Below are 16,293 nucleotides of genomic sequence, written 5' to 3'. Positions count from 1 at the left end.
CTGAGCTGGTTAAGCGTCTGCCTTCGATTCAGGTCATGATCCCAGAGTCCTGGGATTGAGTCCCGCATTGGGCTCCCTGCTCAGCCGGAAGCCTGTTTCTCCCTCTCCCCCTGCTTCTGTTCCTTCTCTCACTCTCTCTCTCTCTCAAATAAAATCTTTCAAAATAAAAATAAAAAAATAAAGTGGTGCCATCTGTGTGCCAGAGGGGAGGGGAAGGAATTGTTAGCTTTCCTAGCTGTTTCGACAACTTTAGGAAAGACCAAAACAAGCCTTCCTACGTTCTGGTCAGGGCATACGTTAACCTCCAAGGGCCCTGGAACGTGTAGCCCTCAGGGAGGTCACTGCGCAGACATGAAGAAGACGGAGAGCCAAAGATGAAGTCAGTACTGTCAGCACCCCAAGAAACCTAGTGGGGGACTTTGTTGTGCTGCCATCAGAAATACCCTCTGAACTGAAAAACAAAATAGTAGAGTCTATGTCATTTCTTTCCTTTTTTTAAAGTAAGCTCTATGGCTAATGTGGGGCCTGAACTCATGACCCCCCCCCCGTATGCTCCACCAACTGAGCCAGCCAAGTCCTCCAAGTCTGTATCATTTCTGAAAGATAACCTTGTAAAAAATACACTCGAAAATCAGAATTATAACATTTTATTTTTGCCATAAGAAGCTCTATGAACTAATACCAGGAAATGGTTAATGAAAAGTAGAACTTAAAGTCATATGATAGGAAAGATTGTACAAGTATGAACATTACAGTACTGGGTGGAAATGAACACGGTTTCGTATGATTGACAGAGGTGAGGAAGCCAGTGCTGTTGAATTAACATTTAATCCTTTAGATTAGGCATGCCTTGACAATACGAAATACCTTGACCATTTTTAACCATTTATCTTTTTGGTACAATGGGAAAAAGACAACATCAATTCCTCATAGTAGTTGCATCTGGGGGATCAGTACCGAGATGACAATGGTTATTTAAAATCTGTTTTAAAGTAAATCTTGCAGGATTGCTATGGCATTTTAAAATCTTTGCTTAGTTTGGGCATTTTCATTTTGTCATCTCTTTCAGCACATTGGTATTTTCAAACGGTTCCTATCCAGAAGGTTTACAGGTATTTTAGTGTAGGAGCAAATTTGCAGCCAACTTGAAAGAAAAAAGAAGGAATTTAGTAGCCAGAAAGCGAAGTACAAAATAGGAAAACACCATGGTAAGTTTTAAACAGAATCTTGCTACAGATCTCCAACCCAATAAACACGGGGAGTGAATGGTTTCAGCCCAAAGGGAGTAGTTCACACAAACTCTTAACTTTGGATATAGAAACTTCTGAAAAAACTGAAGACCTTGACATACATGCAAGGAAGAGTCTTCTGGCAAAAATACAAGTTAACTTTCCAGTTTTCTTTCTCCCCAGAAAACTCTAGAAGACAGCTTCATTAGGCACAGAGTTTAAATTTTATACTCAAAACTGACACAGAGCACAGTAGCAGGGCATAATTCTGTTCTTATTCTTCAGAATGGACAGTTTTCCCTTACAGACTCAATACCTGGTTTGTCCTAATAGCCTTGTTAGAAACTCTTTAAGTTTTATTATGATCAACTAATTTTCCTAGCAGGTAAATTTGAAAGGTCTGGAAGCTCTGCTGGCTGTCAGTATCATTCACACTCACAGAAGTAATTATGTCTAACTGGTGAAAGAGCATTAATGAAACTCACAGATTTCCACCGGAAATATTTCTGAGTGCACCTTATAGTCAGAGTAACGTTGTCAGTATCTGCACAGAACCGAAACAGATAGTGATTCCAGAGATCCGAGTCTTAAGTTCTAAGGTAACTTAAACTTTTCCAAGGATTAGTTCGCAAAATGGTTTGAATGTTAAGACTCAGAACAGAAAACAGACAGATGCACATCATTCTAGCCCTCGGTAAGCAGAAGATTATAGCATTTTTCTTTCTCGTGTTATTGCAAATACTGAGGCCTGATACCCTCCGCTACCAACTGAAACACTGAAACCATTATCTTTGAATCTAGCTTACCATCAGAAGAATGATGTATACGTGAATTATGATTAAAGCTTTAAGTTCAAAGTCAAGAAATAGACTATTTTTAAAAATACATAGTTAAAGAGAAAGAAAATATCTATGTTGAGTTAAGAAATATTTAAGTAAGGTTACAAAGGACTAACAACTATTCACAACAATCTTTTTCAGTATCTATTAATTTCTTTCCTTTGCAAAAAGTAATTTACAGAAGTTCAACACATTAATCCTGTTATAAAGGCTAGGCTATATATTTGTTCCAACCTGCTTCCTTTTAGTACTATCACTTCAGTGAGCTTTGACTTTATTCTCTAAGTGTTTTAAATATGTGTCACCTGAAAAGGAAGAAAGGTACACGTATTGTTCGCAAGATAAACGGGAATCAACAAGCCTATATAACATTACATATATAGTTTCTGATTGCTATAATATTGCAGCACTTTGCAGATGGAATGGAACTTACTTTAGAAGGGGTAAAAACCTAAAAGGTCTTGTGAAAGGAAAATCCTAGATCATGAATTCAACTATTTTGAATGAAAACTTTCTATTAGAAATTCTAAGTAATATGAACATTTAAAAATATATACCGGTAGCCTCCTGCCTAAAATATGTAGGAGTCTCATTTATGGAATCTATCATTTATAAAGATTTATACATAATGAAATATTTATTTGGTGGCTTTCGGATTCAAACTTTGAAATTTCGGAAGGGGACCGTTTTTAACCAGATGAACAAAAAGGGAACTCTCCATTCACTTCCACTCTCTATCACGTAAGAACACAAAATTCAAAACAAACGCAACAGAACTTTCCTCCTGTCTGCAATACAGAGATGTGTTTTCCATTAACATCTCTGCCCACAGAGGCCACAACTGCGAAGGTATATATACAGTAGTCCAGCCACCAAAGTTTTTCCAGACAATGGCAATAAAAGCAAAACTCAATTCTAATTAGCTAAAACTCTTTCTTCAGATGAGACACTTGTCTGTGCGGCCATTTTCATGGCGGGAGGGAGGCAGGAGGTTGCTATCCATTTGGACTAGCAGAATACACAACCAAGCAGACTTATTCTGCAATTTTCCAGAACAACTTTAGAAGTTCTTGTTTACTTTTTATGCCACATCCAAAACACAACACGCATTTATAGTCTCAATATGAAGAGAATTGAGAATTCAGCAGTAAAGTGCTAACACGGAAGGGGAACGTTGTAAGATAAACTAGGGTATGCTAAGAACTCCAGTTATTTTCAAAAAACATTCAGACTGCTTCAAATTCTATTCAGGAAACTATCTCTCCAAGCTTTTTTTTCTTCTTGCCTCTTTAAAACGAGCTGAAAGCTAAACTATACAAACAGATACTCGGGCGGGGGTATCTCAATCTCTACTCAAACTTTCAGAATATTTTGCTTCTAAAAATTATCAACAAATAATCCAAGTAGACTGCCTTCAGATGATGTGGCAGATCAAATAAACTCGTTTTCACCTTAATTTGTTTTACAGATCTTTTGAAACCCCTGCCCCTGAATGCAAACCCAACTTTTGGAGTTTTCAAAGTTCAGTAAGATTCTGGTATTATAAATTCAAACTCGGTACTGCCATCTGTTACATTCTGTTTAAAAATTGAATCATTTTCCTGCTGAATAAAAATATCTTCCCAGGTCATCGGCTTGTTCTGAGGAGTAGATGCGGTCCCTGCTGCAGGGTCTTTCCCAGCATCGACCTTATAGCCAACAGCATCATCCTTCATTACAGGCATAGTGCCTGACCTATCAGAAAGATATGCATATTGTCTGATCTGCAGGGACCTGCATGGATGTAAACGATAAAGCTTTGAGTCTCCAGAAGGATCTTGACTATGAACTGACTTTATGTGCGAAGACATAAACTGATAGTTGATGAAAGATTTGCCACAGGCCAAACACTGGTACCTTCGCTCCCCTGTGTGATGAATTTCGTGTTTTGTGCGATATTCTGCAAGAGGAAATACCTTCTCACAGTAACGGCAAGGGTACTTCTTCTCCCAGGAATGAATGTTAAAATGTCTCCGCAAGCTTGTCAGACAGACATAGGACCTTTTGCACACAATACAGATATAATAGACCCTCCCATCTACTATTAACTCATAGTGATCATCATGTTTTACTTTCATACGTTTGTTGGGTGTCTCACCGCTAGATGTTTTTGGTATCTCATTCTCAAGTCTGGCCTCCCCTTCGTCAGGGTCATCTTTGACGGGGATCACTATGTCATAAGTATCTTCTCCGATATTTGCATAAACCTTGCAACCCGTCGACAAGCCTTCAATCTCGGTAGCTGTGTCTAAGGTAATGATCTTCTGACCCTCCATTAGATGCTTTGATCCTAAACCTGTATCATTAGTGTTTCTAGTAATTATATCTGAAATTTTTAAAGAATTGGAAAGTGGCTCTTGCAGAAGTGTAGGAATCTGCATCTTCTGTACCAACGATCCATCAAAAGTGGCATTCTGGGGGATCTCAGCCTGGGGGACCAAAGATGTATTACTGACCGCCGAATCTGGACTGGAGCTAATAGTGTCATCATCATCGTCTATAATTTCCTCCTCCTCCTCTTCATTGGCCTTGTTTCCTGTTATAACAGCACTGTTTGGTGTCTGCTGATTCTGCACAAGCAAATTGATTGAAGGAGACATATGATTTGGAAGTGATGAAGTGACATTTGGTGGTGTAGTAAGTGGTGTCTGATTTAGCAAAATAATGTTGGGAGTCAGATGTGTCGGGGCTGAAGATACCAGCAATTTTTCACTTCCTTGCGTCTGGCTCAGAGTTGCCTGATTCACAGATGTAGGAAGTTTCTGAGTAGGTGTGAGATTTGGTAAAGGGGGAGAGTTATTACTAGCACCAGGTGCAACATCTGAAATGGCAACGGAACTTGGGTTGGGCTGGACCTGAGCCACTGCATTGGTACTCGGCAAAGTCTCCTTTGCAGGCAGAATCTCAGAGCAGAAAATGACATCATCGTCATCATCATCTGAATCGGTAACAATGATCTTTTTTGTCTCGTAATCTTCAGCAGATAAGGAAAAAGACTCGGTTATAATAGGCATTATAGTGGCCCCGTTATCTTGGGCTTCATCTTTTGACTTTTGTATTTCAAGGTTCTTGTCACCAGAACCAGGAGGTACGGTTTCTGCATTACCGTCCTGAGAAGTACCTGAGATGCTTTTAACCTGTGACAATGGGACACCAAGTTCTGCTATAAACTTAACCCCTAACAGCTGCCCTGATTTAATCAACTCATCAAGTAAATCCGATCTAACACGAACAATTTTAGAACTATAGATATAATTGAGAATTTCGGCAAAGATCTCTGCTCTTATAAAGCTCAGTTCAACAACTTGCCCGGCAACTGAGAAGAGCTGATGGAAGTAAGTACTAGAAGCTGAAAGAATATTCCTGTGGGCCCGGAATTTTCGGTCCTCCACGATAACGGTAACGTCACAGAAGAGTCCATGGCCACGCTGCTCATTCAGGGAGTTCAGCAGACTGCCCGAATATTGAATGTCTGTAGCAGAAATCAGTTTTCTACTCTCCATGCCTATAAGAGAAAGGGAGGAGGAAGGGGTAGGAGAAGATTAGAAAAGAAAAACAAGAAGTACTTTATCATTTCAGAATGTAAGCTGCAGCACCATTCGAAGGTGTATTCAAATTTTAACTGAAGTTCGGCATAAATTTCTGGCTTGCATATAAACTGTTCATACAGGCTGGCTTTTGTACCATGCGTCATATCTCATGACTTCCCCCTGAGAAGAGACAAGTGAGTTTTTAATTGATCTACAGATCTGAGCGGTAATCTCTTCCTCTGAATCTCAGATACATGTGTCACCACTAAGCAATTTTTTAAGATTAGAATTAATTTTCTTAGTTCCACTTTTGGGTTCTGTCCCCAAGAAGACTCAAGGGTTCATTTTTAACAATCTTAAAAATTTAGGGAAAAAGCCTTCATCGTGAACACACAAAAGTTATTGCACCTGTAAACGAATGATTTAAGTGTCAGAAAAGCTTACTGTGTGCAACAGCCATCCTATACTCTTCCTAAATTTTAACTGATCCTAAGAACACATTCACAAAGTTACTCCCTACAGCCAATGACCAAACTGTTTATAAACACTGACAATTATTACCTCCAGACTGCTGGTCAGTTTTCTGTTCTTATTTAAATCGGGGTGCCTCACCTAGATAAACTATGAAACATCTTTTTTGCTCTCTTCCCTTTCATCATCTCCTTGCCCCTTCCCCTCACCTCTCTACTCTTACAATCTCCAGAGGTGAAATGTTAGAGTGCCAAGCGAAGTCAACAGATGGTACTGTGAAAAAAATAAGACAAAGGAAAGGTCACCATTTCTTAATGCTTATTTGCATGAAAACATGAAACATTTCAATTTGTTGGTAAAGAATTATGTAAAGAATTACACACACTGGTATGAAAACTTTTTTTATACCAGATATGTTAGTGAAAATGAAAACATAAACTTAATGGAGCAGAGCAGTTCCTCACTCTAGAAAAGGGGGTGGGGGTCAGTAAAGAGCAATGCTGTGTACCACTCCAAAACATTCTTTTTTTGCACGTCACAGAATACATTTGCAGTAACAAGGGTGCCTAGTAGCTTAAAATACATACATATATTATATATTTAATTTTTATGTATTTAACTTCTATAGAATATCTATACACACACACACACACACAATTGGCTGATAAGTACTTTAGGTAGAGAAACACTTTTATTGCTAATATTCTTTCCCTTTAATGTTACCAAAATAGTAGCACTGTCCTCACAGTGCTTAAGTTATATACACGTGGAAGGCGGGGCGTCTCAAACATCTTCGAAATTTTCAAAACTGCAGCTTAAAAACAAAAAGTAAGCAAAAAGTCTAGAAATGAGGATTTGAAAGATCATTTGTTATAAGGCATTGCTCGTTTAACAGTACCAAGGAATTCCAGGTTACCCTAAAGGCACTTATTGCAAGGGTGACCTTTGGACAGCGAGCCAGCCACCAAGGCTTCCGAAAGACGGGGATTTCGACAGAAGTCGCTTTTAAGTAGGTAGACAGGTTTTCCGAATACGATTTTTGTCGTTTGCAAATGCGCTCTTGGAAGGAGGCAATGCATCAAACGTACGGGTCCAGGTGACACTGGGAATTGGTTTCATTTTGTTTAGATTTCCTCCCGCTTTTCCCCGTCAGGGTGGGCCCAGGAACCGCACAGATCGCTCTGAACCCACCCCGAGATCTGCGACCTGCCTCCGGAAAAGCCATTCCGCATCGCTGGGAGACAAACCCTTGACGGAAGGCAGGTGAAGGTGGAAAAGAGAGAAACGCCATCCGCGAGCGAGTAAAGCCAACCGACACGCGGCTCCCTGCGGCAGCTGAACCCCATCTTCCTTACTCCACCCCCTCTTCCTCATTTGCACCCAGCCGGCTGCAACCGAGGTGTTTTTTTTTTTTTTCTTTTTTTTTTTTTTTTCACCCCAATTCACACGAAAAGGCAGCTTCCTGCAAATCCAGATGGAGGTAGGAACGCACCGCCAGGGCGGGGGTCCGCCGACGAGCCGGGGAAAGTAGAAGGTGGCGAACGGGAGGGTGGGGTGTTGGGAGGGGATGAGGCCAAGCAGGCGGCATTGTTGTGCCCAGAGAAGGGGACGCAAGGGGAGGATGGGCCGGGCAGAAAAGCTCTAAATCAAAGTAGGGGCTAGGAGGAGAAAAGGAGGCACAAAAAGGCAGGCGGAAGGCGAGGAAAAAGCCAAGTGGGTCCCCGCGGTGGGCTCCCCATGCGCCGGGCCTACCCAGGGCACCGGCAGCCCCCCGGTCCCTGACGGCGGAGGGGACCGCGCCGCGGCCCTCGGGCTCGTCCCCTCCTTCGCTCCCGGGCCCACACAAAGAAAGGGCCGGAGCAGCGGAGCCTCCGACTCCGCGGCTTCCTGGTTCAAGTGAGGAGAATGCAAACGCAGGCGCGGCCCAGCGACGGAGGCAGCGGGCGCGCTCCCTCGCCGCTCCCGGCCCCGGGCCGGGTCCTCACCTGCTTCCCGGCGCCGCCGCTTCTCCTCGTCGGGCCGCGCGGACGGGTGGGAGCCCTCCAACGACCAGAAGCCGGACTCTGCGGCGATTCGGCTCCTTCTTTAAACGTCGCTCCAGTCTTGGTCGACGTCGACGCGGCTGCCGCCACCGCTGCTACAGCTGCCCCACGCCACCGACAGAGGGCACAGCGCGGGGGCGCAGCGCGGAAGCCGGAGGCGCCCTCCTCCTCCGAGCGCAGTTCGGCTCTTTCCGGAAGGGCCCGAGCTCTAGGCGGCCGCGTTTCGGCGGCCGCGTTTCGGCGCCCGGCGCTGCCTTCGGCTCCTTCCGCGGGGGGCGGAGTGAGACTGGGAAGCTCTGGGAACGTTCGGCCCTTTCCGGAGGGCGAAAGGGTGGGAAAAAGGGAAGGGAAAGATGGTGTTATGCGGTCGGTGTCCCGCGGCTGGGATCCTAAAGTCGGCACAACCTTCTAGGGCATGAAAACTTTTGGAGACCGTACGAGTTTCATTTCTTTTACAAGTTTGAAACGGCTCCGTTAGCCCGTCTCTTAGACGATAAACCACCTTGAAATAGAATCTGAATAAATATCACCAAGTCGAATCGATGGACTCAGGATGACTCAAGTTCTAGGATGACAAGTTAACAGCGGCATCCCACTGTTTTTAAGAACTCAGTCTAGGGTTTGGACACCAGACTGCCTTCTAAGTTGAATACTAAATGATGCAGTGCTATCTTAATCCCTTCGTTTCAACTATCGTTTACTGACCACCTGTTTGAGCTATTCCAAATCTCCCGTTAGGTGCCGTGGAATACAAAAATGAGTAAGCCAAGGTCTCCTTTCCAAAGATCTCAGTAGATGGTTACACCAACGTCGACAAAAGTACCTGTGCAAGGTTATAGAACACAGAGAAGGAAATAGCAAACTAAATGTTCCCATTTGAGCTGTATCTTGAAAGAGGAATAAATCAACACTTGCACTGGTTTGTTTCTTTCTTTTTTTTTTTTAAAGCATTTTAAAAAATATTTTCTTTATTTGACAGAGAGAGATCACAAGTAGGCAGAGAGGCAGGCAGAGAGAGAGGAGGAAGCAGGCTCCCTGTCAAGCAGAGAGCCCGATGCGGGGCTCTATCTCAAGACCTTAGGATCATGACCTGGGCCGAAGGCAGAGGCTTTAACCCACTGAGCCACCCAGGCGCCCCTGTTTTTTTTTAAGATTTTACACATTTATTAGAGAGCACGTGCTCGAGTGGGGGGAGGGGCAGAGAGAGGGAAAAACAGACCCCCCCCCCCCCCGCTGAGCAGGGACCACACAGGGGCTGGATCCCAGGATGGAAGGATCTCAACCTGAGCCCAGCCATTGAACCACCCAGGCACCCCTAAATTAATACTTAATTGTTAATTTATTATTTTTATTTACATAGCATTTCCTTCTCAGGTGGTTTTGGTGTCTGACGCATAATCGGTGTTCAATAATTGTTTAATGAATGAGTCCTGGTAATTTTTTAAATTTTATTTCTTTATTTGGCAGAGAGAGAGATCACAAGTAGGCAGAGAGGCAGGCAGAGAGAGGGAGGAAGCAGACTCCCTGCTGAGCAGAGAGCCCAGTGGGGGGCTGGATCCCAGGACTCTGAGATCATGACCTGAGTGGAAGGCAGAGACTTTAACCCACTGAGCCACGCAGGTGCCCCGAGTCCTGGTAATTTTTGAAAACCCTCTGGTAATACACTTCTGACTGAGTACCGTGATGAACTGAGCAACAGAATGGGTGTTTGGAGAGCAAAATCTCTCCCTTTAGGCTGATTATTGATCATATCCAACTAAGGAGCCAGAATATTAGATTTTGTCTTCAACAGTTAAGGCCTTTCACTACCTTCATACTCTTTTTTTAAAAATACGTATAGGATATGTCCTCTATTTCCCAATACTTGAATTTGCCCGTTTATCTTTCAGTCGGAATCCCTGTGCCTCCTTCGTACAAAAACCTTGCTGAAAATGTCCATCAGGATATTCCAGAATGAAAACAAATCTTACTGTATCTAATTTTCTTCAACATGAAATCAGACAAGAATGTCACCATTGATCCATCCCTAATCTATTCTACATTGTCAATAAAGTAAAGCCCCATAGAAAAATACCAAAGTGGTGTAATACAGTTGTATTTTCATGCGGAAATAAGAAATCCACATAAAATTCCTTAGGCTCTTCAAGATTTTGTATTGTGAGAAAACAGTGTGTGAGTTACTGCATTATTGGGCTTTTTAAAAATTAGGACTTAAAATTATGAGTTTCATTGTTTAATATAAAGACATTTCACAGGAAATAGGAGTCCACTATTGTTAAAGGAAACTAAAGCAGGTGGTTAGTATTTTCCTGGAACTGAGCACTTAACAAAATGAATTAGCAGATTTAACAAAACTAGTTAGGAGATTAATGACCATTAATGACCATTTTCCAAAGTCATCCTCACCCAAAATTTAGGAGCAAAAAAAAAAAAAAAAAAAGACGTTTTTAGGAACCAGGACAAAGTACTTCTTGAAAATTTAGAAACTCTTTGCCTTTCAGTAGCTTAGTTGACTAAAACTAAAATGAGATGTATCTTTGATGGGCGCCTGGGTGGCTCAGTGGTTAAGCCGCTGCCTTCGGCTCAGGTCATGATCTCAGGGTCCTGGGATCGAGTCCCGCATCGGGCTCTCTGCTCGGCAGGGGGCCTGCTTCCTCCTCTCTCTTTCTCTGCCTGCCTCTCTACCTACTTGTGATTTCTCTCTGTCAAATAAATAAATAAAGTCTTAAAAAAAAAAAAAAAAAAAAAAATAAAATGAGATGTATCTTTGAAATACAGGTCACAGTGGTAGTAGCTGCACTCTTGATATAAAATGTTTGTTGGTTACCTCTCAGTAAACTGGAAGACATGATGTCATTTCTTTTACACCAGCATTACCAGCACCAAGGTGGCCAAGAGAATTGCCTTGCCTTTTCCCCTTCCCTGAAAGGGCTTTAAAAATGTGGAGCCCTGGGCGCTTGGGTGCCTCAGTGGGTTAAGCCTCTGCCTTCAGCTCAGGTCATGGTCTCAGGGTCCTGGAATCGAGGCCCACATTGGGCTCTCTGCTCAGAAGGGAGCCTGCTTCCTCCTCTCTCTCTCTGCCTGCCTCTCTGCCTACTTGTGATCTCTCTCTCTCTCTCTCTCTCTGTCAAATAAATAAACAAAATCTTTTGAAAAAATTTTTAAAATGTGGAGCCCCAACTAAGGTATAATGAAAACCTGATATTTAAAGGCAGGAAACCTTCTCTTCCCTTCTAGTCATGTCCCTCACCCGCCCCCCAGCCCAGCAAAAACTAAATTAAAATTTAAAAGCTACCTATACTCAAAGGGGATTCAATGATCAGGAAAGGAATTTTATGGTAGGAAAGCAAAGGACACCAAGAAATTTGAGTGACCTTCACGATTGCCTCTTGGACAAGATCACTGAAGAGTTTCATCAATTTTCTGTTTCTTGACCAGTCATTTCATCTTTCACTTTCTTTTTATCTGTAGGCTTAAGCCTACTTCAAATAACCCAGTAGATTTCAAAGGTATCAAGCATTTCACATTCTTGGGAAGGTTTTTGATTGGCTGATAATGGAATCAGTTAGGTTTTATAACCACATTGTCAGTGTTTGCTTGCCTTGTTTCAACTTGATTATGAATTTTTTGAGGCCAGCAACTGTCCTCTCCTGTATTAATATGCAAAGAATCTTGTGGGCGCTTAATATATATTCAATGGATGATGATAAAAGATTTTAAAAATGGCATTCATTCGGTTCATGCATAATAGAAATAATACCTTCCCACAGAATTGTTTTGAGTTTCAGTTTCCAAACCATGACATGCTGTTGACTGCTTCCATATCTATGCCTGGAACCCTGAGTCTGGAATAACCATTCATTTCACATCCAGAATTTGTCTCCTGTTGGTTGGCAGGTGCCTGGTTTTCCAGAAAGATGCAATTCCTCACTAACTTACTCGTGAAGCCTGACTTGATCCACTCAATGGTAGATAAATATGGCTACTTAATGTTGAATGAACGAGCGTCAGGTATGGAATGAGAGCTGGATATACATTTGCTTGTTCATCTCTATCCCCTTTTCTACTTAATCCTAACAATTTGCTCTTTAAGTGACTTGATACGGCTGCTTCTCTTTTTCTTCTTAAAGCCTTCCAAACTCAATTAGATAGGGACAGATAACACTCCAAATGGGAAACAGGGAGTGGACAATTGCTAACAATAATAGAATCTACAGAACAACACAACAACAACCAGGTAGCTTATTTCAAATATGAAAAAAATCGAGGGAAAATACTACCCATGAGTTCTTTGTGAAAAATTACTTGGCAATGTGAAATAAACTCAAATAAGAAATGAGTCAAAATAAAAAATTAAGAACTGACATTTTGCAGTAAGCCAATATATTTAAATGGAGGACTAAGACCAAACAATGACTATGTGACAGAATGAAACCATTATAAACCCTGACACAATAAAAACCCATTTGTTCATATGTTCATTAAATACATATCATTTAATACCTGCTCTGTGCCAGGCAATGTTGTAGGCAGTGTGGATACAGTCAAAAAGATAAAGTCTCAGTCTTCGTAAAACTTAGATTCTAATGGGAGAGACATATGATAAACATATATGCATATATTATCTAAATGTATAATATCAGATAATAATGAATGTTGTGAAGAAAATAAACAGTGTTAAGGGATAGAGAACTACCAGGTGCCACTGTAAACAGTGTGGTCATGGAAGACCTCTCTGAAAAGATAATGTATGAGCAAAGAACAGAATAAGGGAAAGAGCTATGCATATATCTGGGAAAGGACATTCTAGGCAGTGGAACATGTCAATTCCCCTCAACCAAAGATCACCAGGAACATGCCCATAGTTGACAAGTTGGGTTTAGTATTCTTTGCAGGGAGGGAGAAGGCTCACCATAGGGAACTGTGGGGTTGTTTCAGTAAGAAGACATTAGAAAGAACCTATTGTAGTATTTGGGCAATTTAGGGGATGATCTAAGGAAAGGGGAGCTCCTTCTAGATCAAATGCTGTCAGAAAGCAGCACTGTATGATTGGGCATCTCAATAAATCTTATTTCTAGGGAGGGCAGAAGAGAGCAGGAATAAAGCTGTAATTGATAAAGTAGCAGTAACCCATTTTGGCCAAGAGAGGGGATGTCTGGTGTTTTCTGAGTGACACAGTGACCTTTTTTAAAAAAGTCTATGATTAGAAAAAATTACAAATTGGTCTTGTTTTGCCTTAGTTCAGTCTCCTAGTGACTTTGTCTTAGGTTAATGTTATGTCCAACAGAAGAACATGGCCTGAATGCCCTGCTAGCTTCCAGATATCAGGGCTGCCTCCCCTTCCCCATTCTCAAACAGCAAGTAAAAAGCTATAAGAAATAAAATTTAGAGGATGTGGAGGAGGTACAACAGTGTTCTTCTCATCTTCAACCAAAAATAGTCATTTAATACTGCATTATTATTGTGCATGACATACTTATATTGGGTTGGCGGCCCTGAGAATGCAGGAGGAACAATAAAATGGCCTCCAGGCCGCCATCTTCCCCTACCCAGGACTTTCCTGCCAGAAGAACATCTGTCAAGGACACATCACCCTGAGTAAACCAAACCCTATGCGAGAATCAGAAACTAGCCACTTTGGGACTTTCCAACCCCCAACCTCTAACCTTACCAAATATGGTCATGAGCCCCTGCCCTGCCTTGGCCTAATAAAAGCTCACTCAACCCCTTCCCCCGCACGACTTCCCTGACTCTCTTTTCCTGAGTCGCGGAACCTCGCCCAAGGGCGCCTTTAATAAACCTTGCCTTGCGCCTATCTCGCCTGGTGTCGTGTGTATCTCACCTGTGAAACCTTACTTTTGGTGCCGAAACCCAGGAGGAGATTGAGCCCCCACTTCGGTGAGGAGGCTCTCTCCTGTCCCTATCTGGACCTGGACCTGCCTCTCCGAGCACCACTTCCGAGACTGTGGTGAGTTTCCCCTGATTCCGAGTCTCTCCGGAAAGCCCTGTCCAAATCGCGGCTGCATCAGGGCTGACCCCGCCGGTCACCAGGTGACCCCCATGACTCCGGGAGTTGGGAGACGTCCTAACCTCCACGGCAGTCGATACAGTCTTTCCGCAACCCAGTGTTGGACGAGGGGACGCCTTCCTCCAGCCCTTGGATTGCCCGGCACCGAATCATGGGGACCTCCCAATCCAAATTCAACTCCAAAACACCCCTAGGGTGTCTACTGGCTAAACTTAAGACCCTGGAACTGGACCAGAACCTGCGAAAATGACGTCTCATACATTGCGGTACTGTTGCTTGGCCACAATACCGATTAGACAATTAGTCCCAATGGCCTTTGGAAGGCACGTTTGATTATCAGATTCTCATGGACCTAAATAACCTCGGCAGACACCAAGGCAGATGGGCAGAGGTCCCTTATGTTCAGGCTTTCTGAACCAGTGCCCTCGTCTACTCCTACCCCTCCCCACTCCTACCCCAACTCCTGGAAAAAACTTACCCCTTCCCATCCTGGTATTGCCCCCACCGACTCTCCCCTTTCATCTCCTTTGAGGCCAACCCCAATAACTACATAAAGGGTCAAATATCTGGCCCAGGCCTATGACCTCACCTGGCATGACCTACATGTGGTCCAAACCACCACCCTCACCACAGAGGAGAGGGAGCACATTCAGGCTGCTGCCCGAGAACATGCTGATCAGGTCCATCCCCCTGATGCCACCATGCCCATTGGCACTCAGGCAGTCCCAGCTGTAGAACCCGGATGGGACTATCAGAATGGCCAAGGTGGCTGCTGGTGCCACGACCGCATGGTCCAGTGCCTCACTGCATGCGGGAAGCCTCCAACAAGGCCATCAATTATGATAAAATTAGGGAAATCATTCAGGAACCAGTCATATTTCTAAACAGACTTACTTAGGCGCTGACTCAATACACTCACCTAGACCCGGCCTCCCTGGCAGGGGCGACTGTTTTAGCTACCCACTTGATTTCTCAGTCAGCCACCAACATTCGAAAAAATTAAAGAAAGCAGAGGAGGGCCCTCAAAATCCCATTTCTGATCTGGTGAAAATGGCATTTAAAGTCTTTAACTCCTGAGAGGAGGCAGCGGAACTTAAGCGCCAAGCCAGGCTCCAACAGAAGGTCCAACTGCAGACCCAAGCCCTGGTAGCAGCCCTGAGGCCAGCGGGTTCTGGGGGTCAACAGAAGGGAGCACCTAACTGTGCCCCTCCAGGGGCCTGCTTCAAATGCGGAGCTGAGGGATACTGGGCCCGTCACTGCCCCGATCCCAAAGCGCCTACTAGGCTGTGCCCTCAATGCTGCATGATGGGCCACTGGAAATCGGACCGCCCCAGCCTCGGGGGATCCCTGGTGCCTCCACACGGGGGTGACCCTGAGACGGTAAGTCCCGCCTTCCAACTACTCGATGGGAGGATGATTGATGAGGCGCAGACTCGGAAATCCCTCTCACCCACACCAAGCCCAGGGTCACACTCCAGGTAGCGGGTAAGTCCATTTCCTTTCTGTTGGACATGGCGGCTACGTATTCCGTCCTGCCTTCCTACTTGGGTCCTACTCGTTCCTCCCCGGTTGCAGTCATTGGAATTGACGGTACTTCCTCCACTCCAAAGGCCACCCTCCCCCTCGCATGCAGCCTGGATGGATTCCCCTTCTCACACTCCTTCCTCATCATCCCTTCCTGTCCTGTTCCCCTACTAGGCAGGGACATCCTCCACAAGCTTCAGGCCACCATATGTCTCTCTCCCTCTCCTTTGACTTCTCACCTCATCCTTCCCCTACTCACCTCTGACTCACCCTCTATCCCGGACTGCCTCCCCTCTGTAGGCCTGCAGGTATGGGATATTTCCAGACCTGTAGTAGCAACCCACCACACCCCAGTTAAGACAGGACTCAAGGAAGAGTCTACATTTCCATCCAGCCCACAGTTCCCTGTCTTGATGACTCACCCACGAACACTTAAGCCTGTTATCGACCGCCTCCAGCAGCAGGGTCTCCTTATCCCCATTAACTCTCCATGCAACACCCCCATCCTTCCCATTAAAAAAACCCTCAGGAGCCTATCGCCTGGTACAGGACCTAAGACTCATCAATGAGGCAGTAGTCCCACTCCATCTG

The 16,293-nt window shown here is 44.0% G+C and overlaps 1 protein-coding gene across 1 annotated transcript; it reads right to left on the bottom strand.

Moving 5' to 3' along the window:
- Positions 1–631: 631 nt before the first annotated feature.
- Positions 632–8,331, bottom strand: ZBTB33 (zinc finger and BTB domain containing 33). Its single transcript, XM_059157604.1, has 2 exons — positions 8,094–8,331; positions 632–5,612 (listed from the first exon to the last, which is right to left on the bottom strand). The coding sequence occupies exon 2, from the start codon at positions 5,608–5,610 to the stop codon at positions 3,592–3,594; it is 2,019 nt and encodes a 672-aa protein (XP_059013587.1). The 5' UTR covers positions 5,611–5,612; positions 8,094–8,331; the 3' UTR covers positions 632–3,591.
- Positions 8,332–16,293: the final 7,962 nt, after the last annotated feature.

This window comes from Mustela lutreola, chromosome X (assembly GCF_030435805.1).
Source record: "Mustela lutreola isolate mMusLut2 chromosome X, mMusLut2.pri, whole genome shotgun sequence".
Lineage (NCBI taxonomy): Eukaryota > Metazoa > Chordata > Mammalia > Carnivora > Mustelidae > Mustela > Mustela lutreola.
This window is presented reverse-complemented; position numbering and strand designations above follow the sequence as displayed.

Coding starts and splice junctions, on each gene's coding strand:
- ZBTB33 (XM_059157604.1), bottom strand. CDS start 5,610: ATGGAGAGTAGAAAACTGATTTCTGCTACAGACATTCAATATTCGGGC.